This window comes from Pseudopipra pipra, chromosome 22, assembly GCF_036250125.1.
Source record: "Pseudopipra pipra isolate bDixPip1 chromosome 22, bDixPip1.hap1, whole genome shotgun sequence".
Taxonomy (NCBI): domain Eukaryota; kingdom Metazoa; phylum Chordata; class Aves; order Passeriformes; family Pipridae; genus Pseudopipra; species Pseudopipra pipra.
Window position 1 is genome coordinate 7093277 of NC_087570.1, and position 26293 is coordinate 7119569.

Here is a 26293-nt window from a genome sequence, read left to right on the forward strand (position 1 = left end):
CTTTGGTGAAGAGCTCTGCTCCTCAGGAGGGTTTGCAGAGTTGGCAGCGTTCCCTTTGCATACCAGGTCTTTTCTAAAACTGAAAATATTCATTGAGTAAATAAGTGTATCAGTAGAATAAATACCTAGTGTTCGATTTCACAAGGGCTTGGAGTGACAGGACAAGGGAATGGCTTCCCACTGCCAGTGGGCAGGGATAGATGGGATATTGGGAAGGAATCCCTCCCTGTGAGGGTGGGGAGGCCCTGGCACAGGGTTGCCCAGAGAAGCTGTGGCTGCCCCAGCCCTGGAAGTGTCCAAGGCCAGGTTGGACGGGGCTTGGAGCAACCTGGGCTGCTGGAAGGTGTCCCTGCCCATGGCAGGGGGTGAAACAAGAGGGACCTTTAAGGTCCCTCCAACCCAAACCAGTCTGGGATTCTGTGATTATCACCATGAATGGAATTTACCAGTGGTATAAATCAAGGTAATTATTCTCACCAAATCTTTCCTGCTTGAACGTTGGACCTTCTGGAAGGGTGATATGGGCTGACACAGGGCAGAGCCAACAGAAGGGAAGATGAGGAAATCGTCTGATTTCCTCATCCCCTCATGTGTAAAGAATCATGCCAATATTTATTTACTTCTTTTAATTATTGTTTTCTCTTCCTGGATTTAGAAATCCAGGTGGTGTCTTGGCTGGAGAGCAGGTGAAGAAGATTTGAGATGACTTTTAGGCTGCTTTAAGCGTCTGGTTTTTTATTTCTGACACCTCTCTCAATGAGAGCTTAAGACTTGGATAAAGACAACCCTTTGTCAAAGACTTTTCACACTTATTATCACTTAAAAAAATCCCGGAGACTTCCAGAGGTCTCAAAAAAAAAAAATCCTAGAGAAGATGGATTTGAAAGGAGGGCTGGTTACATTTAAGGTTTAATAAAAAAATCCCAAGCAGGAGGGGGGGGGGGAAATCTCTTCTGGTGCTCCTTTGCTTCTTGCAGAGTGAGAAGGGAGTCCAAGAAACTTGTAATATTTGTAAAATGTTATTGTTGGGATGTCAAGGCAGGATGAAATCCTGTTCTGGATTTGAGAGGACTAAATACAATCCCACTGGAACTCAGTTTTCAGATTTAATGAGAAGAAAAGCAGCGTCTGCTGTGCTTGAGCGTTTCATTTTCTTGGCAATTTCTGGTTGTAGTAATGGAAAAGTAGACGATACTCAGGGAGGAAATAAACATTTTTTTCTTATTAATATAGTAAAATCAAGCTCAGTTGAGCAAGTAACAGAATCTGGTGGATTGTCTATTTAATTTTGAAGAGAGAGCAGTTTTACATGTTGCTCAGCAAGCGGTGAGATATTAATAAACATTTAACCTCTCTTTACTTTGGGAAGCAAAACCCCACCTGGCCTTGAAGCCTTTCAAAGCACAAGTGTTTTTTTCTGTTTAATTTTTAGCACATTCTGAATTTTGCCACGTAAATATTAAGCCCCTCATACCCTGTGGCGAGCGAAAGCTGCCTCACCCCCTTTTCACTCTGCTCCCACTCACTGTGCAATATATCCAGTTTCATTTGTCAGGAGAATAATTATTTCCTGCAATTTCCGTGGTACTCTCAGGGATTTTAGCAAGCTGGAGATTCTTATGGCCTTTTTATAAGTGGAAATGTCCAATTTTATGAAATTATTAAGGTCTTTATGGCACTGAATTCTTCTGAAGCAGAAGAACTTGGTCACTCCGGTCTCAGCTGGCAGGTGGAAAAGGCAAAGTTGTGTTTCCTCAGGGAGGTGGGTCCTGCCTCTCCCCCGGGGGTGTTTGGGACACACGGTGGGTGTTCAACACCGGTGGGAATTTTTGTGCCTGGCACTGTCCTGTGTGAGCTGTGAGAAACGAGCAGAAAGGTGGCAAAGGAGAAGTTTGGGCTTCCTTGCTTGTGGTTCTCAAGAGCTGCGTGAAGGAAATAACGCTTTGATTAAATGGGGATGATTTTCCTGGACAGTAACGTCGGAAAAATTGCTCTGCAGATTGCTTAAAAATTAAAAAACAACCCAAAGAAAGCCTTTATTTCATAAAGGTGTTCACAGTTTGTTGTGTTGGCTCTCAACTAAGCTTTGATTTAAATTGCTATTTGGAGGCCTTTGCAGGTAATGGAGCTGCAAGGGAGTAATTGAGAAACTAAAACCAAAAAGAACATGTTAAAAATAACCGATATTCTGTGAAGCTGGGCTTTATTCGGGGTATTTTGTGGCCTCTCTGAAGTTGCCCACCGGGCTGAGGTGGGGAAGCTGCTGGATGTGGGTGGTTCCTGTGTGGATTTGAGGAGGAATGTGTGTTTTGAAATGTTCTTAACAGGAGATTGCTCATTCCCCACCCATATCGTGCAGAAGGGTTGATGGAATTTTTTTATCACCTTGAAAGAGTAAAAAAACCTTGAAAATTATAATTTTCCGCCACCAGAAGCCTCAATTTCTCCGTTTTGGTGATTCAGACGCAGACCACAAATGATACATTAGCAAACATATTTTCTGCACTGTGTCATGGAAGAAGCTGGATATGGATGGAAGCTGCGTGATCCCATAGGAAGCAAACCAGATTTTGTTTGTGCCCTGCCCAACCTCCTGGAAAAAACAACCAGCCTCCTTTTTTTTTTATTTTGTAGAAAAAGCTCTTTTCTAGGCTGCTTGTTGAGGTGCTCTAGTGCACTAAAAATAATTTCTGGGCTTTTTGATCCAGTTTTGTAACGTCAGATGGCCTGACACATCTCTTGCTGCTCCATGTGTTAGTAATTACTTTAGAGCTTTGCTGCAGGGATGTGCTGAACCACCTCAGAGTGGGACGTTTCGCTCCCAAAATCCATGTTGGGATGAGATTTAAATTATTTACAAAATCCTGGCAGCGTTTGATTTCCTATAGGTGAAGTCCAGAATGTGGAAGTGGAAACACCCTGTGTGTAAATGTACAGATGAGCGACCTGAGATTTCCTTTTGCCTTTAATTTATTTTTTAAGAATGTTTACTTAGTTGTCCGTTTTCAAGGGTGCTGGAGGATTCACTAAGTTAAATGAATAATTTCATATAGTTTGCAATGTAGTCACCTTTAATTTATTTTTAAGAGTATTTATTTGGTTGTGTCGTGTCAGGGATTCTGGAGTTGGATGAATAATTCCCTATAGCTTGTAATATAAAATAGATACTGTGGAATTAAAACTGCAATTTCAGCTTAGACACAAAACTGATTTTATTTTCACCAAGATCTAGGTGAGCACAGTCATTCCAGCCCTGCTGAAATCAGGCAGTGGGAAGCAGTTGCATGTATAGATGTTTGAAAATTGAATTTTTTTAGTAATTCTAATAGCTGTACTTAAAGTTCTCATGACAAGTGGGCAAGGCATAAGGTAATTAGAGATTGGTTTTAATTTTAGATTTCTCTTAGATGAAATTCTTTCTGGAGCAAGGAGTTACAGTTGGAATAGAATACGTGTGTGTCTTAATATTGAAATAAACTGATGGAAAATACTGCCAAGAGAATTTTAATCATGGGAAAAACAGGCTCCCTGAAACCTCCTGTGTATTTTATTTTGTATGGGACTTTCTTACCCTGCGTCAACAGCTGAAGTGAAAGTAGAAAAAAGTGAGTTTAGTTTCATTACATAATGCAAACCTTTCCCTACCATTGTCTTCATCTCCTCCTTCCCGCTTCGTCGCTGCCAGAAGTGATGAATCACTGACTTAGCTGGGATTTGGGATTTTGAGAGGGTTTGGAGATGCCTGTGCTGAGAACAGATGAAAAATCGGGAAAAATGAGGTTAAATGTAGCTGTTTAGTCTTTATTGAAGAATTTGTGAGATGGCTTTTGTCGAGGTTCAGTAATTCCACATAAATTTTGCGCTGTAGAGATGAGCTGCATATTTTTCATGTCTTCTGGTTAGAACGACAGGGTTGAGCACGCTCCTGTTTGTATGGGAAAAGAATTAGGTTAAGATTTAAAAATGAAAATTAAAGAACTTCATAGAGTAGGAAGCCTTTTCCATTACACAAAGGCAACAGTAAATCCTGTTAGAGTCAGGTGAAACCTCATCTTTACCTTTTGTTCACATAAACCCATGTGCTGCTTTGATGTTCTCTGTGCACGGCGAAATGTGAATTAGGGAAAGGAAAATTAAAAAAAATCCACCTCAGATACTCGCAGGTTTTTGTTACCAACTGTCGAGCGTTTCCACTTTGTTCTTCCTTGTGTTTCTGCTCGTCTCAGCCTGTGCTGCTGCTCAGCTAAATATAACCGAGACCATCCTTTAAATGTGGTTTTTTTACCCTTGGGACTGTATCGAGTTTCTTGAGATTGAGCACAGGCAGAACGTTTTCAGATGGCTCTGGAGACTAGAATACGGAAAGCAAACCTTTATACATGAGATCTGGCGAAAAAGACGTACCCGCACATGTGTAACCACATAAATAGATCCTCCCGTAGAAAAAATGCGATATATCAGAGATCTCCTCACGGGCGGTGAGGAAATGGTGCCTCGGTGCCCTTGGGAGGGACCAGCGCAACCCGCCCGTCCCTCAGCCTCCGCCCCAGCTGCCGACAGCCCGCATTACCTCACCCCTGGACTCGGCACTAATCTATTAAAAATGTGCGTTGCATAATAAGATTTTTATCTCGCTCAGAAACCCCGCCGCTTTCTCTCGCCTCACGGCCGGCGGAGCGCGGCCAGCGCTGTAATGGCGGCGCGGCCGGGGGGGCGCGGGCGCCTCGCGCCGCTGTTTTTGGGGAAAGAATGTGTTCTTTGGGGCAAAGCGAGTGTTTTTGAGGGCAAAACGTTGTGGTTTTGAGGGAAGAGCAGCAGGTGTTTCGGGGGAGAAAAGCGGGTGTTTTTTTGGGGGAAAGCGGGTGTTTTGAGGGGGAAAGCGGGTGTTTCTGAGAGAAAAGAGGGTGTTTGGGGGGGGGGAAGCGTGTTTCCCCCCAAACCACTCCCTTTTCCCCGAGAAAGCGGGTGTTTGGGCGGGGGGTGGGGGAACGGGTGTTTTTTGGGGAAAAGCGAGTGTTTTTTTTGGGGAAAGCGGGTGTTTCTGACGAAAAATAGGGTGTTTCTGAGGGGGAAGGTCTGTTTTTGGGGGAGAAGCGGGTGTTTCTCGCCGCGGTGTCCCCGCGGGCGGGGGGCGGTTGTTTGTGCTCAGAACCGGTCTGAGCCGGCGGGAGCCGGACCCGCCGCGCCGCCCCCGGGGCGGGGCCGCCCGAACCCCGCGGAAAAACACCGCGATTGCCACAAAAAACCTCCATTTTTAATTAAAATATTATAACAGAACACCCCCCAGCCCTTAACGCTGGAGCAGCTCTCGCTCCTGCGTGAAGGTTTTCCCTCACACAGCGCGGGGAAGGGAAGCAGCAGCGCCTGTGTCAGAGCCAGCTCTGAGGGAGGAAACCGCCCTCTCTCCCGCTCAACCTTCCAATTTTAGGTTGTTTATTTATTTTTTTTATTTTATTTTTTTCAATGCTCTACAAGTTAAGCACCGGTTTCCCTGCTGGAGGGCTGAGCCCCAAAAATCCCCAAAAGGGGTTATTTTGGAGCCTGTCCTCATATCCTAACACCACCGTTGCCGTGAAAGCACACAATTTCAAAATAAAATAGACATTTAACATTGTTAGTCCCTCTGGGAGAACTCATCCCCCATCTTTTAAATACATTGGCAATAATACTTTGAAAAATTATAACCGAGTGGGGTTTTTTAATTATTTTATACGTCGTTTTCTTGGCATGAGCGGCCCAAAGAAGAGTGGACATTTGGCTGCAATTAATACCCCCACCCCTCGCCGCACTCCCAGTAATTGTTGGTAATTGCTGGCTCTAAATGACAAAGCAATTAAGCAGCTTCCTAAATGTTCAGAAGTAGGTGTTTATCTAAATCTGGGCTGTCAGGCTTTGTTTCTGTGTTGGGGCCCAGAAGCTCAACTGCTTTCTCAAAGTGGCGTTTGATTCTTCACAAGCAGAGGAAAAAAAAATCATATCTTTTTTCAAATTTATTTCAGGAAAGGAGTCTTAAAAATGCATAATGTTAGGGATGGATGAAGTGGAAATTACTCTAGAAAAATATCTTTTGTTTTATTACAACGATAACTTTTTATAATCTAAAATGATTTTATTGTTTTGCATTCTCTTAAAGAGATTATTATTTTATTTTCAGTGCTGTAAAGGTTTCTTGCAATGAGATCAGAGTCTTTGGTAGTGAATATGAGGATTTCTGGCAGCTGAATCCAGATCCTTATGTGAACTTGCCTTTTCCTCTGCTGGGGGAGGAAGACCCACTGTGTGTTAAAAATAACATTTTTAAGTCACCCCTGGACAGCTGCTGGTCTGTGGGAGCTGGTATCTGGTGTGAGATTTGGCGATTTCAGATCTTCCTAACCTCCTTATTTAGGAATGGTGGGAAAAACCTGAGCTGTATGGAAGGCATTGCTCTCACCAGCGTTGTGGGAGACTTTGGGCTATTCCTTAAATCCGTGGGAGCTGCTAAAAATTGCTGTTTTCCCCAAAGGTCAGGTGCTGTCGGTGGATTGGGTTTGACTTTGGGGTTGTGCGTGCGCGTATTAACAAAATGGTCACTTCTAATTGCATTTTTAAGGCTTTGATTTCCTTCCAAGTATTTTGCTTAATCATCTTGAGTAGGCTGAGGGAAGGAAAGAATTAGCTGAGGTCAGGGAAGTTGAAGCTGCCCGTGTTACTGCTCAGAAGCTGGGCTTAGTCTGAGGGATCCTGGAGGCAGGAAGAAATTTGCTGTACACCGAGAGAGCAAGGGGAAATCAAGCCTGAAAAAGCCAAAGAAAACAGGGAAACGTGGGGTGCCTTAGGCTGTGATGGCTCCCTCACTCTGCATGAGTGGTCCAGATTGTCCTTTCTTTGGGAGAAACACAACCGGGATGTGAATCATCGCTGAAATAGATTAGAGGGATCGGAGCCTGGAAGTGTTTGTCTGCATCGATGTTGGAGTCAGACAGCTCACATGGAGACACACCACAGGCACCAGAGGTGGGGGAGAGCATTCCTGTCCTAAAGACCTTTGGAATAATGGGCACTTTAATAATTTCTAATGAATATTCACGTGGTGGGATGAATAGCAAAAGGGGAAGGCTGTATTGAATGCTTCCTGAAAAATACCCGTCATTACGGTGATCAAAGAGAAATCCAGCCCCCGCCTGGGCTCAGCCCTATGGTGTTCCTATTAAAGCCTAGACAGAGCGTCCCTTTGGATTTGCAAATACAGCGATTTGTTGGTTGGGTTTTTTTTTTTCCCCCAAAGAGGGTGTTGCTGGCTCTGCCAGAGGCTGGATGCAGGAGAACCTTCCCCTTAAAACCTGAGGGCTGGGAGAACAGCTCTCCTTGCAGCGACCTGGCATTAGCCTTAAAAACAACTTTAGGTTGTGCTTAAATAAGGTCACAGGGATGAGAATTAATGGCAAATAAGCCTTATTGGGGGAAAAAAATAAAAAATAGTATCATCCCCTAATCTTTGCCCGTTGAATTAACCGTGTACCTGATGGGCTTAGCTTTGTCCTTAACGTCCAGGCATCCTCCCGACGTCGCAAGTGCCCAAACCACTAATGATGGCATCAAGGTTTTAAGTGAAAAAGCTTCTTAGCAGGAGATTAGGGATCCCACTCCAGATCATCAGCTGGTAATGCCACTCGGAGAGGAGGAGGCAGTGCGGCACTGAGTGGAAAATCACAGACTTGGAGAGAGGCGAGGGCTTCAGTGTTGTGTGGAGAAATAATTTATGTGCTGGGATGTAGTCCTAATTTTTTAAAACCTTGAAGTAAAGTGGAGTTTCCAAAAGGAGGAAGAATGAAATGTGCACTATGTAGATGTCATGTTAATCAAGTCCTTGCATAATTATTCATTAAGTACCTAATATAAGAGCAAAAATAGCTCTGGCATTAGGAAACAAGACTTCTCTGTGATCCCTCCTTGCAACAGCCCCGTAACAAAGGTAGGGAGCTGTTGTTTCATTTCTGGTCCTTCCAACCACGAGTGCTGTCTCCTGTCTGGAGAAGTGAGACGCGGAGCCTTTTAATTCCTTCTCTCTGAGAAATGTCTGGGCTTCCATGTGCAGTTGCTTTATTTAGCTCAAAGTGATGGTTTTGACTCGAAGACACTCTGAAATCCAGGATGGCAGGAAAAGTACCTTTTGGAGAATCTTTCCTACGAGAGGGAAGTGGTTTTCAGGGCCATCTCATTTCATGATTGCCTGATATTCTCCACAGATATCCAGAAATTTTCATCATTTTTATACTTGGGCGAAAATACGAGAACTTCATTAAGCCCTTCAAGAATCAGGAGTAATTAAGACACATCTCCAGCAGATCCTGGCACTAAGGGCATTCACGTGTTTATTATCTTTCATCCGTTTGGGAGTAGAGAGCTTTTCTAGAGCGATAACGTGTGAAAGAAAGGCACTGTTCTCCCTGAAAGTGAATTCCCAGGAATGCCGGCACTGCAGACAAACAGTGCCAGGCTGGGCTCAGGGAGATGCAAAGTGTCCTACTTACTGTGGCTGCTACAGGTCTGACCTCCTTGGATCATCTGACACCTCGTTGGGTAAGAGGTTGCTGCAAGATCTCAAACCCTCAAATTATGTAAGATTTACACACTTGCTTTGAAGTTGGTCCCTCCCTTCCATGTTTGTTTACTGCCTGGTGTGTCCTGTTGGATTGTGAAGGATGACTAGTCACAGAAAGGGAGCTGTTGGGTTAGTACAGATTTTCTGTTCCTCTTGGCTTTCTAAACGCGTGGAGCTGTGCTTATCCCTGTTCCGGAGTCTGGGAATACGCCGGGACGTCCTTCGCCGGCCGGGGCTTTGCTGGGTGAAGTTTTCAGTTTGTTTGTTTGTTTTTGAGGTGGAGGGAAGAGCAGAAAGGCTCATTGTGTTGCTGGAGGAGAAACAGAGATGGTATCTAAGTTGTCTCAGGAGTTGATGTTGGGTTTGCTTTTTAATATTCAGTTTCCCTCCGACTTGGAGAAATCACGTGCGTAAAAAGGAAGGTGCTTAATTAATACTGTACGTGTGGCTGCCAGGGTTTGGGGGCTTGAAGCACCAGATCCCATCAGGGAAGCACGCAGGCTTTGCCTGTGGGAATTCCTTGGAGGACTTCTCTTCCATCCTGTCGTCTTCCACTGCTCCTCCTTTCCCAGCTGCTCCCATGTGCTGTGGAGGTCAGGGGCATGCAGGCGCTGGATCTAGGGGGGGTGTAAGGTATTGTTTTCTGTATTTTTCCCTACTTTTCTATTTTCCCCACAAATTAATTGCTCATCAATGCTTTACAATCCCTGGTCAATGTGATGGAACCGGCCCAGGCTTTTGGGAAGGAAAATCCGCGAACTTTTGACCATGTGTGGAGATTTAATCACTAAATCGTAACAAACACCACGGAATTAAATTACAATAAGGTGCTTTATCAGAAGTTACTCTTAAGTGACAAACACTGTCATATGATACTGGTTTTCCTGGGTTGGTTTTGTTTGTTTTTTAATTTCTAGGCCTGGCATTACTCCCCATAGTTGCTCAACATAAAGATACATTCTTCCCCCCCAGCCCTTTATACATTCACCAGGCTGTGGCACTGTACCCGTTCCGTACAAACACTCTTTTTTATTTTATTTTCATGACATCAGTATTTTCTGCCCATGTGAAATCTCACAAAAAGTTCTACTTTTAGTTGTATTTTTATTTGCATGTGGGCAGCAAAATGAAGTAATTCCCAAATATAGTCCTAGCCAAGAGATCCATCTGTTCTCTGCATTTTTAAATGGCAAATTAATCCTTAGCATACAACTCATCAAATGTCTTCTCTTCTCTAATGTATGCTGAGATCACAGAAATGACATTTTTTTCCCAGGCCTTCCATTTTAAGTAGTCCTTTACTCCGGAACAGCAGCTCCCATTCCGGTTCTACAGAGCACTCCTGTGCTTCTTCCAGTTACTGTTGTTGGTCTAAAAAGGGGCGTGAAAAACAAAAACAAACCTCAAAAATGATTGTTCCCTTCATCTCTTTGGTGTTTCCTTGAAAGGCTGTAGAAGATTCTATTAGAACCTTAGATCAGAGGGACTGTTCTATGATCTAAGATGTAAGAGAATAGAAATTATCTTGGAAAAACACCCTTGATTAATGGATTTATTTCTGATGGAGAACTAGAGTCACTCTGTCCGTATTCTTTTGGATTTCATTCTTTGGACAATAGTGACCATTTTTAGAAGTGCTAAACTTCCCCAGCATTATCTGCCATAAAGGGAATTTCTATATTAAGCTTTGCAGGCTCCCAAATTTACTTAAGCAGCATTGTAGATCAGCTGTGTATCTTGGCATGCCTTCCATTGCAACTCCCATCCCAGGAACAATTCTGTTTATAGGAGAGATGCACCACTTCAGAACTGCTCCAAATCAGGAATTTCAGCAAATGGTGTTTTGTGTGATGCTAAAAAACCCAGTGCCTTGGCTTGGGAGGAGGAAGAAGAGCTGACAGATAGTGCCAGGTTTGGGTTTTTTTAAGACAAGGTGTGATGCTTTATCAAAACAGGAAGACAGAATTAATTCTGCAGGGCTGTTTGCTGGGATCTACCGACAGCTTTATGTTAAAAAATAACTGCAGAAATAACCTGGGGGTGAATCAGAGCTGGGGCTTTTTTGTGTTTTAGCATATGTATGAAAAAGACTTTTCTTCTGAAAGATGCCCAGTGCTCAACTCTTAGTTAATGCCAAATGGGTTTAAAATTGTATTTAAAAGTGTTTATTCCCAGGAAATCATTTGACGGGGCTTTTAAGGCAAAGAAGTTACTTTTTATCCCACAAGTAAGCCTTTAGTAGCCTACTTGGACACAGTGGTGGTTGAATTTTAAATGGCATTTCACTGTCCTGGCTCCTGGACAGCACTTGGAGTAGAGTTTTGGTGTTTTTTTCCTAAAATGCAGAGTAGGTCCCTTCTTGAAAGCTGTTGTTGTTGAGGAAACTGCCTTTAAATGTTAGGCTTGATCATCTTGGAGTTCTTTTCCAACCTTAATGATTCTGTGTTGCTCTCTTGGTATTTTGAAAAGATTTGGCCTCCCACAAGCCGGGAGATCGAGTTCCTGAGCCTGTTCCCTCGGTGATTCACGGAATGACCTTGGGCAAAGCCCTTGGCTCTTCTTACCTTACTTCTCCCTCTGCAATGCAGGGATGTTAGGACATACCAACCTCCCATGAATCTGGGACTAAAATGGGGGGTTTGTTTAAAGATTTCATGTGCTCTGAGGTGTCATTTGCAAAATACTGATTTAGATCATCTGCCGGCAGCTGGCAAAGGCTGTTGGCTTTCATGGGACTACGCTGCTTTTGGCCAAAGGGTTGAAAGCCATTTTTGCTGGACTGTGGCGGTGGGGTCTGCCCCACGTTTGCTTCTCAAAGCTGCTGCGAGCACAGACTGATCAGTGCTGCTCTTCTTCAGGCACGTCCTGACAGCGCTCGGAATAATTTGGTTGAATCCTGGCGCGGCTGGAGGAGGTGGGAGTTGGGGGTGACTGCAGTGGGACTTCTCACCAGGGTTCCTGACCCAGGGCTTCCCTCTGTGATGTTAAACAGAGGCTCTTTGGGCTCTCCCATTCTCACACCCACCCTCTTTCTTCCGTCTTTGCATCGGTGGAAGTTTAATTGTGGGAAAGCTGCGCCGAGGAGCTGCTTTGTACTTCACCCTCAAGGCCTCGATGACTTTAATCTTTCCCAGCGCCGAGCTCCGTCACCGTGGCCGTTTGCTGAGAAAGCATTTCCTACGGCTTCCCGGAGCTGCTTTTGGAGCCTGAGTGATCCCACTGTTCCCAGGGAGCATCCGTATTTCACAGAGGGTGGGAGGGCAGGGAATTCCAGCTGCTCCCAAATTCAACACCAAACCCAGCGCTGGGAGCAGGGGGTTGGGAGCATCTTCCCAGCGGTAGGAAGCTGTTGCTGTTGCTAAGTTGGATCTTTGCTCCGTAGATAGTCTGATGTGTTTGTAACCAACACTTTTTTTTCCCCCAGGTTAATGTTTTTAATTCTTGGCTGTACAAAGTTCAGGCCCCAGGACAGAGGGACATAGGTCGAGGAGCGAGGTGTCAACACCAACTGTGGGTTGGGCACAGTCTCCTCAGCCAGACAGGGATTAATACAAACACACATATTCTTAGCAATCAGAATGGATTATTTAATGGCAGGGAAGAATTGAAAGGAGCCCAAGGCTGTCTGGAAACTCGAAGGGCATGTGGCTGCAGGGGAAGGTGGTTCTGGGATGGGAGCAGTCTGGCCTTCTGAGCAACATCTCCATCTTTTCCACTATGCGTTCCAGCCTTCATCAAAGATCAGGTGTCAGACGTCAGGATAAAACAACTGATGTAAATATATTTATATATATTAATGTATGGCTTGTCACGGAGATGAAAATGGGATGTTTGCCTTGGGGTAAATATATGGTAAATAGTACCTGGAGGCTGTGTCTTCAAAAACTTACTGGTCAGAGACTGAAATAAACTCTGCAAACAGGCTCTGTTAGTTGGCCAGCTAAAGGACACCGATTTGTGTTGCCTTCCCCTGGCCTTTAAACATCACTTCACTTCATGTCTTCAGATTTAGGATTCCAGCCCAACAGGAGATTGCAGAAGTCTCCTCTCTGGCCATGATAAGACAGAAAGAGTTCAGGGAAGGAGGATGTCCTCGTTTCATTAGTCTGCAGTATTTAATGATCTCTCATCAGAGCAGTAAGTGCTGGTTTTATCTGTTGTGTATTTTTTGTGGCTGTTTGCTGCTTCCATGCAGCAAGTTTGGTCTTTTGCTCCCTCAGTGGATTGTTTAGTAAACTTCAGGGCATGTGACAGGCACAAACCAAAGTTCTTGGGTGACAAGTTCTCAGTGGCTTGAACGGGTGCCAGGAATGTCCTGGAGTCACCTCCCGGCGAGCTTTGCTCCGCAGGGACCGAGGGACCAGGGCGATGGGCACAGGGTAATTACACCAAGTGAGTCTGAGCTCTGTGCTCCCCAGCTGCATTTCTCCACCCCTGCTCTTCTATCCATGTTTCCAGTGGAAAGCTTTGTTGTGACACGAGGCTCTGTGTGGTTTGTGCGTGGGCTGAGCCCCTTCGCTGCTCATCCGCAGTCAGCAAAACACGGCAGTGACTCGTTACCTCTTGATCTCTTCATACAAACCAACCTTAGAGGTTGGGCTGGGTTTTCTGACATCTTCAACTTCAGGTTCAGCAACTCCTTTGAACCAGGAAAAACCCTCAGGTTTGTTTCCGCAGGTGTGAGAAGTGTTTTTTTCCCTTAGGAACACCCTGGTGTGGGACACATCCTGTGTGCAGAGCAACTGCCTGCTGCTCACGTGGGTATTTAGGTCAGCGTTGGAATCAGCTCCAACAACGAGTTGCTCACCCTGTGCCCAGACCTCTGGAATTTTCATCGTGGTTATTTCTGCCTATGGCAAGGCATTGGAACGAGATGAGCTTTAAAGTCCCTTCCAACCCAAACCCTTCTGGAATCCTGTGATTTCTCCTCAAAATCTCCTCCTTTCACCTGGCAGAACAGCCGTCTGGATTGTTGGAGCAGCCAACAATTGGATTGTTGGAGGTGGTGTCAGAGTTCTGTGGGAATGGGTTACTGCTGTTCTTCATAAGGAATGTGGGATGTGCCGTGCCTTTTTGACTTGCACATGTGTAGAGAACGGGGGAAATGCTGGTTAAATACCTTTTTAGGTTCGTGTAATATTTAGCAGCAGGTCAGAAATATCAGCCTGTAATAACCCTGTGCACATATTATTTCAATATATCATTTTCCATCCAGAAGTCAAAGTGTTTCACAGGCAAAGATCCTTTAATCCATTGCTGGAATGGAATAAGATGCATTTTTTAAGCTTTTATTTTAAGCAGTTGCCATCAGATTTCTCTGGGTCTTGGCTGATAGCAATCAGGTGTTTTTAATACTTTTTATTCCCAAACAACTCATTGGTACATTCAGGATAAATTGGAGCGATTTTCTGGTGTTGAAAAAAATCTACCTTGCATTTTTTTCTCCCCAAACCTCTGAAATATCCCAAGGATTTGTGTCTTTTGGGTAGAGCTGATCATACAGCACATGGTGTTCTGTGCACAGAGATCATCTACAGTGATTTAACTGGAATCTGGAAAGGGAGGGACAAGGAGAAAAACAAGGGTTCCCGTTGCTTCCGTTCGGAGCTGACTTTGGATTTCCTGACCCGACTTGGGAACGTGCTGCTGACATCAGGCGTGAGAATAACCCGGGGATGGTGCTGCGGGAGCCTGTCCTCAGTAGATCTTTCTAGGAGATAATCTTCACTCGGAGTTTATTCTGACAGGGTGTTGAATCTGAGCTGAGCCAGGCAGAGTTCCTGATTTCAGTTAATTTTGGCAGGGGAAAAAGTGATCACTGCGTATTTCTGTAAAAAAAAACCCTGTATCATTTACTGGGTCTAGTGAAACAGTTTCTGAAGGCAGCTATTAAAAAAAAAATTTAAAATCTTAATTTTTAGTTTTTTCCCAGCTGAATTTTGGTGTGAAAAATGCAAAGGGTTTGAACTGATTTTAGGTGGCTTTGTTTTTAACTTACTCCAGCAGTCAGAGGTACAATCATGGAATCACAGAATCATGGAATGGTTTGGGTTGGAAGGACCTTAAAGCCCATCCAGTGCCACCCCCTGCCATGGGCAGGGACACCTTCCACCAGCCCAGGCTGCTCCAAGCCCTGTCCAACCTGACCTTGGACACTTCCAGGGCTGGGGCAGCCACAGCTTCTCTGGGCAAAACCAGGCCGGTTTTGTTTTGCCTTTTTTACCCGTTTTTCAGGCTGCAGTTGCAGCTCAGCCCCTGCAGTGTGTTAATGCCTCTCTCTGCTTTGCCCTCCACCACGGCCGCCGTGTTTCCCACTTTGTTTCCCTCTTTGTTTCCCATGGGGAGTCCCCAGCCTGCAGCTGACTCACGGCTCTCAAATCAATGGGCAGAAATGAGAACTGTCCCACATTTGGAACTGGCAGAAGGGTGCAGGCAGGTTGTGAGATCCCTTGATTCAGCTCCCTTGATCCCTCGATTCAGCGCCGCTGCCATTGACGGAATCAGCGGGTCTCCCCTTCCATCGGCGGGTTTGGAGTCTCCCTTTTATCTCCTTTTTGTGGGAACAAAGGGAACGCTGGCTTTGTGTTCTCCTGTGCTTTCATTTGTCATACATAAACGCAGCGTAACTTCATCGTTACTGAGACCTGCCAGCTGTAATTGCTCGAAAATGAGATATTTCTGTGGAAACAAGGAGTGGTTGGTGGGATGTCAGGATTTGAAATCTCGTTTTTACAGTTATAACTGAGAAAAGGAAAATTCCGTGTGCTAAATCAGCTGCAGGGGACTGAGAGCAGGAGTTGGGCTCGATGATCCTTGTGGGTCCCTTTCAACTCAGGATATTCCATGATTCCATGAAACCAGGTGTATTTTGCATTTCAACCCCATTGCTGGATTCCTGTGTGGTGAGTCTTTGGGACTCAGCCCATATGGATAAAATTTAGACTAGATTACAAATAGATTTAATCTTGATTAATGGAGAATAGATCCATAGATAAATACTGTAAGTTATGAACAGATTTTATCTTGATTGATGGAAAACAGATACATAAATAGTGCGAGTAAGAACACACACATCCTTATATACTCACAGGCAATTATGGAGTGCAGATAAATAAAAGGCCTTGTAAACTACACCTGTAGTAAAGGGCATGTGTAAGAGAAGGATTTCATGTCCTTGTTAAAATGGGAACAATCTCCTTTATAGCTCCGTTTTTCCATCTCATTTTGCTGACAGTAAAACCAAAAATCTCTATTCTCAATTGCTTTGGTGCCGTGGAGTGAAACTGAGTTTAGGAGTATCTGAGCTGGACAAAAGAGCATCTGAAATCCTGGTGAAATGCTGAAATTATTCCCAAATGATCCCACATCCCCAGGAGAAGAGCAAAGCACGGAGGAGGCGATGGGAGCCGGGGTGTTGGAGGAGCCGCTTCCCGGCTCCCTCTCGGCGCCGCGTGTGTTGTGACAGCTCAGGAGATTAGTTTTTCATGCTGGCATTCTGCTCCACTGAGTTTACAGGGATGTGGAAGAGCAGGTTTCCCCATGTTGGGAAAAGGCCGTGTGCCAGAGCACGCTCTGGAGAAAATCACCCCTGGTTTAAGGCTGGTAGCGGAAACACAAAATCAAGTAAGAAAGCTGGTTTTGCACCATTTTTCCCCTGCCCCAAAACTTATTGACACTAGAAATACTTTCAGGGAGGAGATTATCAGAGCTGTTTGTTTATCCTGTTATATTCCCATGTTAAAATTTCCCTAGCTCATTCTAAAAGCTTTATGGACCAACTTTTGCCAGAAGAATTTTTAATAACTTATTTTCTGCGCTGGCAACGGGCGGCTGTTTTCAAAATTACTCCCAGGCAAAAGCAAAGCCATATTCTCATTTTAATATTCTGGGAACATGTCCTTGAGCAGCTTTCGGGCTTCAGCTCTGTATATTTTTAAAGCTGAAAAAGGGTTGTGTTTTGCTGCTCGAGACTCCACATAATTCCCTGTCAGATGCTTTATTTTGATTGTGCTGTGAGCTAGAACTGGGTGACATGGCAGCTATAATTAACTCTTCCATCATTCTCCCATTCACAGAACATCAAACCTTTGACTTACTTTTGAATTATTATATCCATGTTTCTTCAACTGGAAAAGTGATGGGGATTTCCCTGAAGAAAGGGGGATTGTTCTTGCAGCCATTTTTTTTTTCCCTTTCTAAAAATAGTCAGGAAATAATGACTTTTTCTTTCCTAGAATGTCTCAGAAAGTCTTGCTTTGCTTAGGGATGTGAATCCCTAAAACTTCCTGGGGAAGGGGGAATTTTCAGCATAATCCTGGTTTCCCAAAGTTGGGTGGAATTCAGACTCCTTTGTAGAATTTGTCACCCTGTTCCACTCCTGCTTCATCACTTGGATGTCTTAGGGTGTTACCCTGAGATAATATTTTTCCCCAATGGAGTGCTGTGATTTTAAGAGTGTGTTCCATATTTTAAACATCCTCATAAAGAAAAAAACCTAAAAAGAACCTTTTCCCCTTCAAAAGCACTGTTAAAGTAGAAATTCAGTGCTACCTCTTGCTTGAGAGATACAATGTCAGCACAGTGTAATATTTTAAAGGCTTCAGGAGTACGGAGTTGGTTGTGATATTGAGCATCAGGGTGTGTGAGAAGGGAAAATAAAAATGCACACGGGGCAGAGGCTTCTACAGCCCTAAAATCCTATTTTAGCCTCCCCCAGGGGCTGGTGAACCACGTGGAGCTGCTGCTAGCTTGGGAATTATTTTCAGCTTCTCCCCCCACACGTTCTCTGCCCTGTGTTTGTGTGTTTAAAGGCGTTTCTCTGTCCTTTGCCAGTTTATTTCCCAGCAGCAGGCGATGGCTGATGTCACCCCTTGAGATTACTGGGGGCCTGTTCACCTGGGGTTGGGTTTGTCCTCCTCTTCCCAAAATGCTGTAGAGAAGAACTTGAATTTAGTGAGGATTTGAGGTGCTTTAGCAGAAAGGTGGAAGCAGAGGGAGTGGGATAAAGATGAGGGAATTGCTGCATGCTTCACTTCTAGTGGTTAAATAATTCATTAATAAAGAGGGGACAAAAGGAGGATGCACAGGTGAGGCAGAAATAAAGGTGGGTCACAAACTGAGCAGAAAAATGAGGCTGTGAAGGGGCATCTTGGTGGCAGAAGATTCATTGCTGGGAAACACAGGGGATGGGAAGGGAAATGCTATTTATTATCTAGGAAATGAGGGGTTGGGTGGTGCAGGGCGGGTGAAGGGCTCAGCTTTTCACTCCATTCCTGGCATGGCTTTATTTTCTCTCCTCTCCCAAAGCAGCACTGAACTTCCTCCTCCAGGAGGAGGAGAGTGTGGGAAAGGCACCAACGTGTGAAGTGACTCGATGGATGGGAGGGTCGTGATGAGGGTGAGAGCGGGAGGAGAGTTTCTCGTGTTTATTATTACATCTGCATTTTGGCCCTTTTTTGTTGTGGTTTATTTTGGTCTGGTGTGTTTTTATATCCCCATTGGATTGTTAGTGAGTATTCTGGGACAGAGATTTCCCTTCTACGCCTCCAAATATATTGGGGACAGAGCCCAGGGGCTTTGGGAACGTTCCACAGTGCTCCATTACACCAAGAGGTTCAGGAAGAAAAGCAGGTTTTTTGAATGCTTGAAGGAAAACACAGGCAAAAAAGTAATAGAAGAGCTCACAAAATCAAATCATGGAAATGCTTAGAAGCCTGAAATGGCTTCCCTGAGAAAAGAAATGGAAAAGTTAAGTGGTTTAATGGCAAGAAGGTTTGTAAGAAGCCTATGAAATATTTAAGATAAGAAAAAGATAAACCTGCGTATCATTTTTTCTAATATGACATGGAGAGGAACATAAAAATTCAATCAAGCAGCGAATTTCGAGACTGACAGGGTTATTTTAGTACGTGGCACATCTCCCCCCCCGCTTCCAGCCTCCGAGTTGAAATTCCAGCCGAATTTTTTCGAAGTCTGCTCGTGTAATGGAGAACGAGAGTCTCTGGGGTTATGTCAGACAAAATTATTTTTAGTGCAGTTCTGAGCCCTCGTGCCTCGGGGAAGGAATGAGCCACTGAAGCAGGATGACGTGTCCCCACTGGGCAAGTTTAATAACATTATTCTCTGTATTTCTGCCTCTCCTCAAAGCATCCAACGCTCCGCGCCGGCACGAGGCCGCACGTTAGATCGACTCCCTCTGTGATCTAATATGCAAATCCTCCTCTCTTGTAATTATTGTTTATAAAAGGCATTCTTGGGGCTGGATTCTTCATACCCTGAAGTTGGAGGTTGAGGCTGAGCCTGGGAATGGTGTTTGCTGGTTCGTAGAGAATCCCAGAATGGTTTGAGTTGGAGAGGACTTTAAAGATCTTCTCATCCCAACCCCTGCCATGGGCAGGGTCGTGAACATCCACATCTACCCAGGCCATTCCTGAGCAGTTGACCAAAAAACCACGATTTTGACACGCGAGATCTTTTCAGAATACAGCCCCTTTTGGGAAAGATGCCTGAGAGCACAATCATGAGCACAGTAATACTTCTTTTCTGCATATCAGAGCTCTGGGATGGATTTTGAGGCTCCATCAGACCTGTGCATCCTCTCTATGTCTCCAGTCTTCCCATCCAGCTCCCAAGCTGGTCCAACATGGTGTTACACTCCATTAAATCTCCACCATTGTCATGGCTTGTAACAGGTTCTCACTGACATTTCACCCATATCCTGCTTCCCTGCCTGTCTCCTCTGAGGGCTTTGGAGGAGAATATGTGTAGAAAGACTGTAAATTCCTGTGAAAAACCAGGCTGTGGTGCAGGAATCAGGCACAGGAGGGAGGCTGTAGCCAAGCAGAAGCTCTGATATTTTGCATTTTGAATCAAATACCAATCCCTCGGTGGCTTTGCCCCTCTGTGGACTCACGTGTGGTTCCCTCCGTGCCGTCCCCAGCAGTGACTCCAGCAGCAGCTCCAGCGACGAGTCCCCGGCGCGGTCGGTGCAGTCCACGGCCGTCCCCGCGCCCGCCTCCCAGCTGCTCCCGTCGCTGGAGAAGGATGAGCCCCGGAAAAGTTTTGGGATCAAGGTTCAAAATCTTCCAGTGCGCTCAACAGGTACATGCACTTGGGAAATAGGGGGAAAAGGGATAGGGCTGGTTATGTAACCTGTAGTGAGTAGAGTGACCTGTCATGACACGGCAGCCACGCGGGGCCTCCGAGGACGGGATTCTCTTCCCGCTTCTGCCTCGGTTCCTGTGTGACAGTGGGAAAATTGCTTAATTAGTGACCATCTGTGAGGAGTCCTGCTGGTCCCAGCTCCGAGTCTTGGGCACTTGGGCAATCCCAGCTCCTGGAGCCGGTGCTCTCAAACTGCAGCGGGGGTTTCCCCAGGGAAAAAAATGAAGCCATCTCTATTTTTTCATTTAAAACTTGGATTGTTTATTCTCACCCTCCTTCAATTTCTTTTTTAATCCAAAAACTTCAAGGTTTTCTGTTGAAGTTTGAGTGCTTTTGAACACCCCTGAGCATATTTATAAAGGCAGTGGATATTGCCTGGAAAATAATGCAGGAAACCTGTGCTGAGAACAAGAGAGATCCCACAGGAAAGAACAGCCTGGGATCAGTTGTGGAACAGTTGTGACAGGATTCATGGATGCAAAACCACTGGCTGATTTAAAATACCTGTTAAGCTTGTGAGCAGCACACCTCACGTGGTGATTTTCTTCCTGTAGGTTTTATTCCTGTCCTATTCCTTAGAAGGACACGATTATCCCACAGATCCCAGATTGTGTGGGCCTGAGTTAGATTCTGCAAAATCTGATGGCTCTGCCTGGTTGTATTTCTGAATTGACTGAACTGAATGCCGTATGACTCCAGTCTCCATTCCAGATGCCTCATCCCAGCTTTGGAAACCTGCTGTACTCAGTATCCCTGTGGGATTATTAATGAAGTATCACTGGTTATTTCCTCTTCATCTACACCTGGGTGTCTGTTGGAAACCATAACTGTCCACCACCAGCTTCAGTGGTGTAAAGCCTTGTGTCTGTATTTTCTTGGGTTTAAAAATCCAGGCAAAGTGAAAGATTAACCAAAAACTTGGGACATTGGCAAAATTAACACCCCAAATTAAAAAAAGGGTGAGGACCAAGTTAAACAGGGCGAAGTCACATTTCAGAAGGACAGTCAGAGTCTTCATGTTTATTATGGTGCTACTAAGGTGGTAAAGATTGGAATACTAATGTTTCTTTGTTGGTTTAGATACAAGCCTTAAAGATGGACTTTTCCATGAATTCAAGAAGTACGGGAAGGTGACGTCGGTGCAGATCCACGGCGCGTCCGAGGAGCGGTATGGCCTGGTGTTCTTCCGACAGCAGGAGGACCAGGAGAAAGCACTAAATGCCTCCAAAGGAAAACTTTTCTTTGGCATGCAGATTGAAGTCACAGCCTGGATAGGACCAGGTAAGTCCGTGCCCTTCTCCCGTGGGATGTGGGACCGCTCTGGGCATGTTCTGTTGTGAAGAGGCAGCGTAGAAGTATGAGACACATTTTAGAGAAATACACCAGAATAAATTCAGAGCAAGAATCCTGATTGCTAAATTTAGATGCTCTTAGGGAGAGAGTCCAGTCCTAAACCTCAGAGAAGGAAACCTGCCATGCTCCCAAACACTGGGATGTGCTGGAAGGAGCGATCTCTCCAGCACGTCTTGGTGGAGCAGAGGCCAGTGGGTGGTGAAAGCACAGCACTGAGTCCTCACAGCCTCGTTGGGTCTCCTTTGAATGGAAACAACCAACGCTGGCTCCGTTTCTGAGACTGTGGCAGCACAGCCCATGTGAGTGACCAGTGAGAGCTGTAGCCCTGAGCATGTGGTGAAGTTCTCAGTCTGCACTTCAGTGGCTTTAAAAATTGAGTCATGAAAACAAACTCCTGCCACATGCTGTTCCCCCACTGAAGCCTTATTGGAAATCATGCAATAAAACACATTAAGAGTAAATTTCCAGAGGAGCAGTTGGAGGATGAAGCTCCCTTTCACCTGAGGATGCTCAGATGCCTCAGTGGAACATAGAGATTTGAAATCACACATAAATAACAAGTCAGAAGTGAAATACTGGGTATTTTTGTCCAAGACAGTGGTTATTCTCATTCAGATCAGGAAGGAGACTTGAGCAAACCAACATGAACTGAACCCACATGAAAAGCACCTCCAGGCATTACAAATTTCATACTCTCTTTTATTGTAGAAACAGAAAGTGAGAACGAGTTTCGTCCTTTGGATGAAAGGATAGATGAGTTTCACCCAAAAGCAACGAGAACTCTGTTCATTGGCAACCTGGAGAAAACAACCACCTACCACGACCTTCGCAACATCTTCCAGCGCTTCGGGGGAATAGTGGTATGTGAATTGTGCCCTGGTGGGGTGGCACTGCCCTTCTTCCTGTACAGATCTGTGAGATGCTAAGAAAGGTGATAAATCATGGTGTCAAAGATTATTCAGTCTTTCTGTAATAATCTGAGTCATTCTTCTTGCTGGAATATACCTGAAAGCTTTCTCTTTGCATTCAGAGTTCAGCACATGGATATTGAGGGGTAACTTAGCAGTAAAAACAGTGCTAGGAGTGTTTGCAAGGAATCCCAGAATCACAATTGGAAGGGACCCACAAGGATCCTTGAGTCCAACTCCTGGCCCTGCACAGGACCATCCCCAAGAAGGATATCGAGCTCTTAGAGAGTGTCCAAAGGAGGCAATGAAGATGGGGAAGGGCCTTGATTTGAAACCGTGTGAGGACTCTGAGGGCACTTGGTGTGTTCAGCTGGAGAAGAGGAGACTGAAGGGAGACCTCACTGCAGTTCCAGCTTCCTGGGGGGAGGGGCAGAGGAGGGGCAGGGACTGAGCTCTGCTCTGTGGGGACCCAGGGAATGTCCTGAAGTTATGTCAGGGCAGGGTCAGGTTGAATCTCAGGGAAAGGTTCTTCCCCCAGAGGGTGGCTGGGCACTGACCAGGTTCCCCAGGGCAGTGGGCACAGCACCAGACACTCCAGGAGGGTTTGGATGATCCTCTGGGGCACAGGGTGGGACTCTTGGGGTTGGGCCTGTGCAGGGCCAGGAGATGGACAAATGTCTCTGCTGGTAGCTCAGTGTTTGCAGAAAAGCCTGGTGGGCTCTTTGGGATGTGGATGTGCCGGGTGTTGTTTTCATGTTGAATCAGTACAACTGTGTGAATCTTGAGTTTCTTGCTGCAACAGAGGGTTTGGTTGGTGCATGTGGAAGCAACCTCAGCTCTCAGAGCCCGTGCCCAGGCAGAAGGGGAGTGGAGCAGGTGGATCAGTGATGGCACGTGGGGAATTTGGGTTTCCAGCTGAGAGGGAGTATCTGGATGAGGCAGAGCAGCAGTCAACCCCCTCTGCTCTGCTCACACCACTCTCTATCAAATCATATCAATGTTGCATTTAAGAGAAATTTTACAGAAAAGTGGTGTAACTATCCACAGCCAGTTTAATTAATTTTCACAAGGTCATGAAGTGACAGGTCAAGGGGAATGACCTTAAGCTGAAGGAGGGCAGGGTTAGATGGGATATTGGGAAGGAATTCTTCCTTGTGAGGGTGGTGAGGCCCTGGCACAGGCTGCCCAGAGAAGCTGTGGCTGCCCCATCCCTGGAAGTGTCCAAGGCCAGGTTGGACGGGGCTTGGAGCAACCTGGGCTGGTGAAAGGTGTCCCTGCCCATGGCAGGGGGTAGAACTGGATGGGCTTTAAGGTCCCTTCCAACTCAAACCATTCTGGGGTTCATTCTATGATTCCTGTTGAATCTGAGCTTCAGCAGTGATAGTTCATGCTCTCCTGGAAGCTGTGGCTGCCTGTGAACGTGCTGTGCCTTGTTCACCTGCTCTGAAGGGCTTTTGTAACCACTGAGGGATCAGTCACACACACCAGGAGCCCCAGTCCTGCTCCCCCACAAAACAAGGGGAGTTGTGCTTCCATAAACGATGTGGACAAATATAAACCCCTCATTTTATGATGTCTAGCAGCCCTTGTGCATCCAGCCTGCACTGCATCCTTGACATCAGTGCTGATTTATGAATTCCTGCCATGTCTGTGGCTTAAACCCTTTTGCAGCGTTACAGCAGCAGAGCTCTCCTGATAAAGATGCTTATCAGTGGTAGTGTAAATTGGCTTTTGTGTGCCATGCTGCTGCCCTGTCAGCATTATTAATGGCTCAGAATTGGGCAGCAGCACTGCCTTGCAGTTTCCAGGAAAGCTTGGAAGCTCAGGTGCAGAAGGGACCAGCTTTATAACCTTTTTGAGGGGTAATGAACACAATAATGATATTTTATTTGCCTGTCAGAAGGAATTGCTTGCCCAGGGTGAGTGGTCAAGTATAATTTGCCGTGGTTGCAGTTGTGCTACTTTAGACACTTGGAAGTGTAGTTTCCTATTAGTATTCCACTTAAATCATTAGGCCAGGGCTGTAGGAATTTAATAGTTTTGTAAATCTCCCTGTTTACTTCTGTTTTCCCAGATAAAGAGCTCTTGGGTGAGACCATATCAAACTGCTGCCTTGTCCCTAAATTTATTAGCCATGAAATTAGGCTGTCCTGGATGCTGGAACATTTGTGCTCAGATCCATGTGCAACTCACAAAGGCAGCTCCTGCTATTCCAACAAATAAAGCCAAACCTTCCAGCTCCTTTTTTCACCTCAGAATGAATCATAACACCGTGAGTTTGTTCAGAGGCTTTGGGTACCTTTCCAGTGCTAGTGCTGAGCTCGTTTGTTAACCAAATGTCAGCTTCAGGCTTGCTGGTTTTTTTAAAAATCAAGGAAAATCAACATTTATTGGGCTTTGGGAGCCTCTGGCTGCACTTGTGGATGGGCCCCGGGGTGGCTTGGGCTCACACAGCAGCAGGGATGGAAGTTGAGGATCTTTTTGCCTTGCCGTGAACCAGCCTGGTTCGAGGGATGAGTCCAGCATCACTCCGTGTTTCTAGGAACAGGATGGATCATGTTTATTTGGAAAAGAAGCCCTGCTTGGCTCAGAGGAGAGGATTGGAGCAGGTTGTTTTCTCTTGAGCCTTTGCGAGCGAAAATTAATCTGTATTTCTTTGATCCTGAATTGCCTCTTCTTGATAGAGAATTAACAGCCTAAAGCTGCTGTTTGTTCATCAGGTCAGGCTTAGTTCTGTGGGCTTGGATTTTAAATCTGCCTGATGAAGAGCTTTCCCTGCCTCAGTAAGGATTTAGTTTTGAGATGCAACAGAACAGTGAAGTTCTAACTGTCTACTATTGTTCAAATCCTCTGTGTGAAGAAAGTATTAATTAGAGAGCTTTCTGTGCCACGTGTCTCTCCAAAAAAAAAGCCCTCTCGGATGGGATTGACAGTGCTGACTGGGGGTTGTTGTGTTTTGTGTTTGTCGCCAGGACATCGACATTAAGAAGGTGAACGGGGTCCCTCAGTACGCCTTCCTGCAGTACTGTGACATTGCCAGTGTGTGCAAAGCCATTAAGAAGATGGATGGGGAATATCTTGGAAATAACCGGCTCAAGGTAAAGAAATCCTGCCATGGACTGTATCCTTGTTCCTTCCGTTCACGGCGTCGCTCGGCAGCAGCAGAGTTGGTGGGAGCAGGATGGTTTTTAATGTGAGATCAGATCAGAGCGTGAGGCTTCCAACCACCACCTAATTGGGATTAATCAGCATCTTTCTCAGCGCGGAGCCCTGGGATGGAGCACTCGGAGACTGACATTCCCTGAGCCCTACGAGGCTGTGCTGGGAATCCATCCTGCTCCCCGCCGCAGACACAGCCTGTGGGGCCCCAGAGCTGTCAACCTGTCACTTCCAAGACATTCAAACCCTACAAGAACCAAATGTTGTCAAACACTGTGTTTGTTTAAACATGCAGAATTATTTTCATTAATTGCTCTTTGATTTTTGTCTCGCACCTGCACGAGACGCTAATTTTATAAAATCCATACAAACAACAGCTTTCTCCAAATAGCTCTTTAATTAGGCTCTGCTCGGGGAGTTTAACCCTTGTACTGATGGAAGTTTTGCCCTCTTGTGTCCAGCTGGGGTTTGGGAAGAGCATGCCTACGAACTGCGTGTGGTTGGACGGGCTCTCCACCAACGTGACGGATCAGTACCTGACCCGACACTTCTGCCGATACGGGCCCGTGGTGAAGGTACGTGCCAGGCTGCGCCGTGTGCTCTGGCCCTGTTACTGTCTGCCTTTCTTCCCATCCTGTCCTTTCAACCCCCACTGTCCAGGGCTTTCTAGCTCAGGTAGAAAAATTCTCTCTGGGGTGGAATTTGGCTGACGTAGAGCAGTCGCTTCTGGGGTTTGAAGGCAACTAAAAATAAGTATTTTGAACGAGCCGAGACACTAAATATTGGAAACCATTTGTTGCTCTTGTGCAGTACAGTCTCTCCCCAACAAAATTTTTTATATGTTAGTTGGAACAGCAGTCTAATTATGTAGTTGCTCATACTTGCTGATTACATAATTAGACATAACTCTGGTTTTTTTCATCAGACCAAAAAAATGACTTTTTAAAAGCAGTTCTACAGACTGGAAAAATTACTTTTTAAAAACAGTTCATGACACCAAGGAAAATGACTTTTTAAAAGCAGTCAGGACAGACATGTTGGAAAGAGCACATGAAAGAAGAGAGGAAGTCAGCAATGGTGCAACGCGTGGCCCACTGGGGACAGTGCAAGTGATTTATCACGTACT

General features: G+C 45.5%; 1 protein-coding gene and 1 long non-coding RNA gene across 8 annotated transcripts in view; one reads left to right on the forward strand and one right to left on the reverse strand.

Annotated features, from left to right (window-relative positions):
* The window catches only part of SPEN (spen family transcriptional repressor), a 67190-nt gene that overhangs the window by 22774 nt on the left and 18123 nt on the right, over positions 1-26293 (forward strand). For 5 of the 6 annotated variants that reach the window (XM_064678792.1, XM_064678794.1, XM_064678796.1 and 2 more), the window contains exons 4-8: positions 19524-19684; positions 20828-21028; positions 21809-21960; positions 24981-25106; positions 25629-25742. In XM_064678792.1, the coding sequence (XP_064534862.1) occupies positions 19524-19684; positions 20828-21028; positions 21809-21960; positions 24981-25106; positions 25629-25742 (754 nt within the window). The remainder of the gene's footprint in view (positions 1-19523; positions 19685-20827; positions 21029-21808; positions 21961-24980; positions 25107-25628; positions 25743-26293) is intronic. The other variant, XM_064678793.1, reaches the window with a different exon arrangement.
* On the reverse strand, positions 708-5155 carry LOC135425957 (uncharacterized). 2 transcript variants are annotated; one of them, XR_010435804.1, is made up of 3 exons: positions 4059-5155; positions 3646-3925; positions 708-1922 (listed from the first exon to the last, which is right to left on the reverse strand). It is a non-coding gene; the product is annotated as an uncharacterized LOC135425957 (long non-coding RNA). The 2 variants fall into 2 exon arrangements; XR_010435803.1 differs by having other exon boundaries at positions 3636-3925.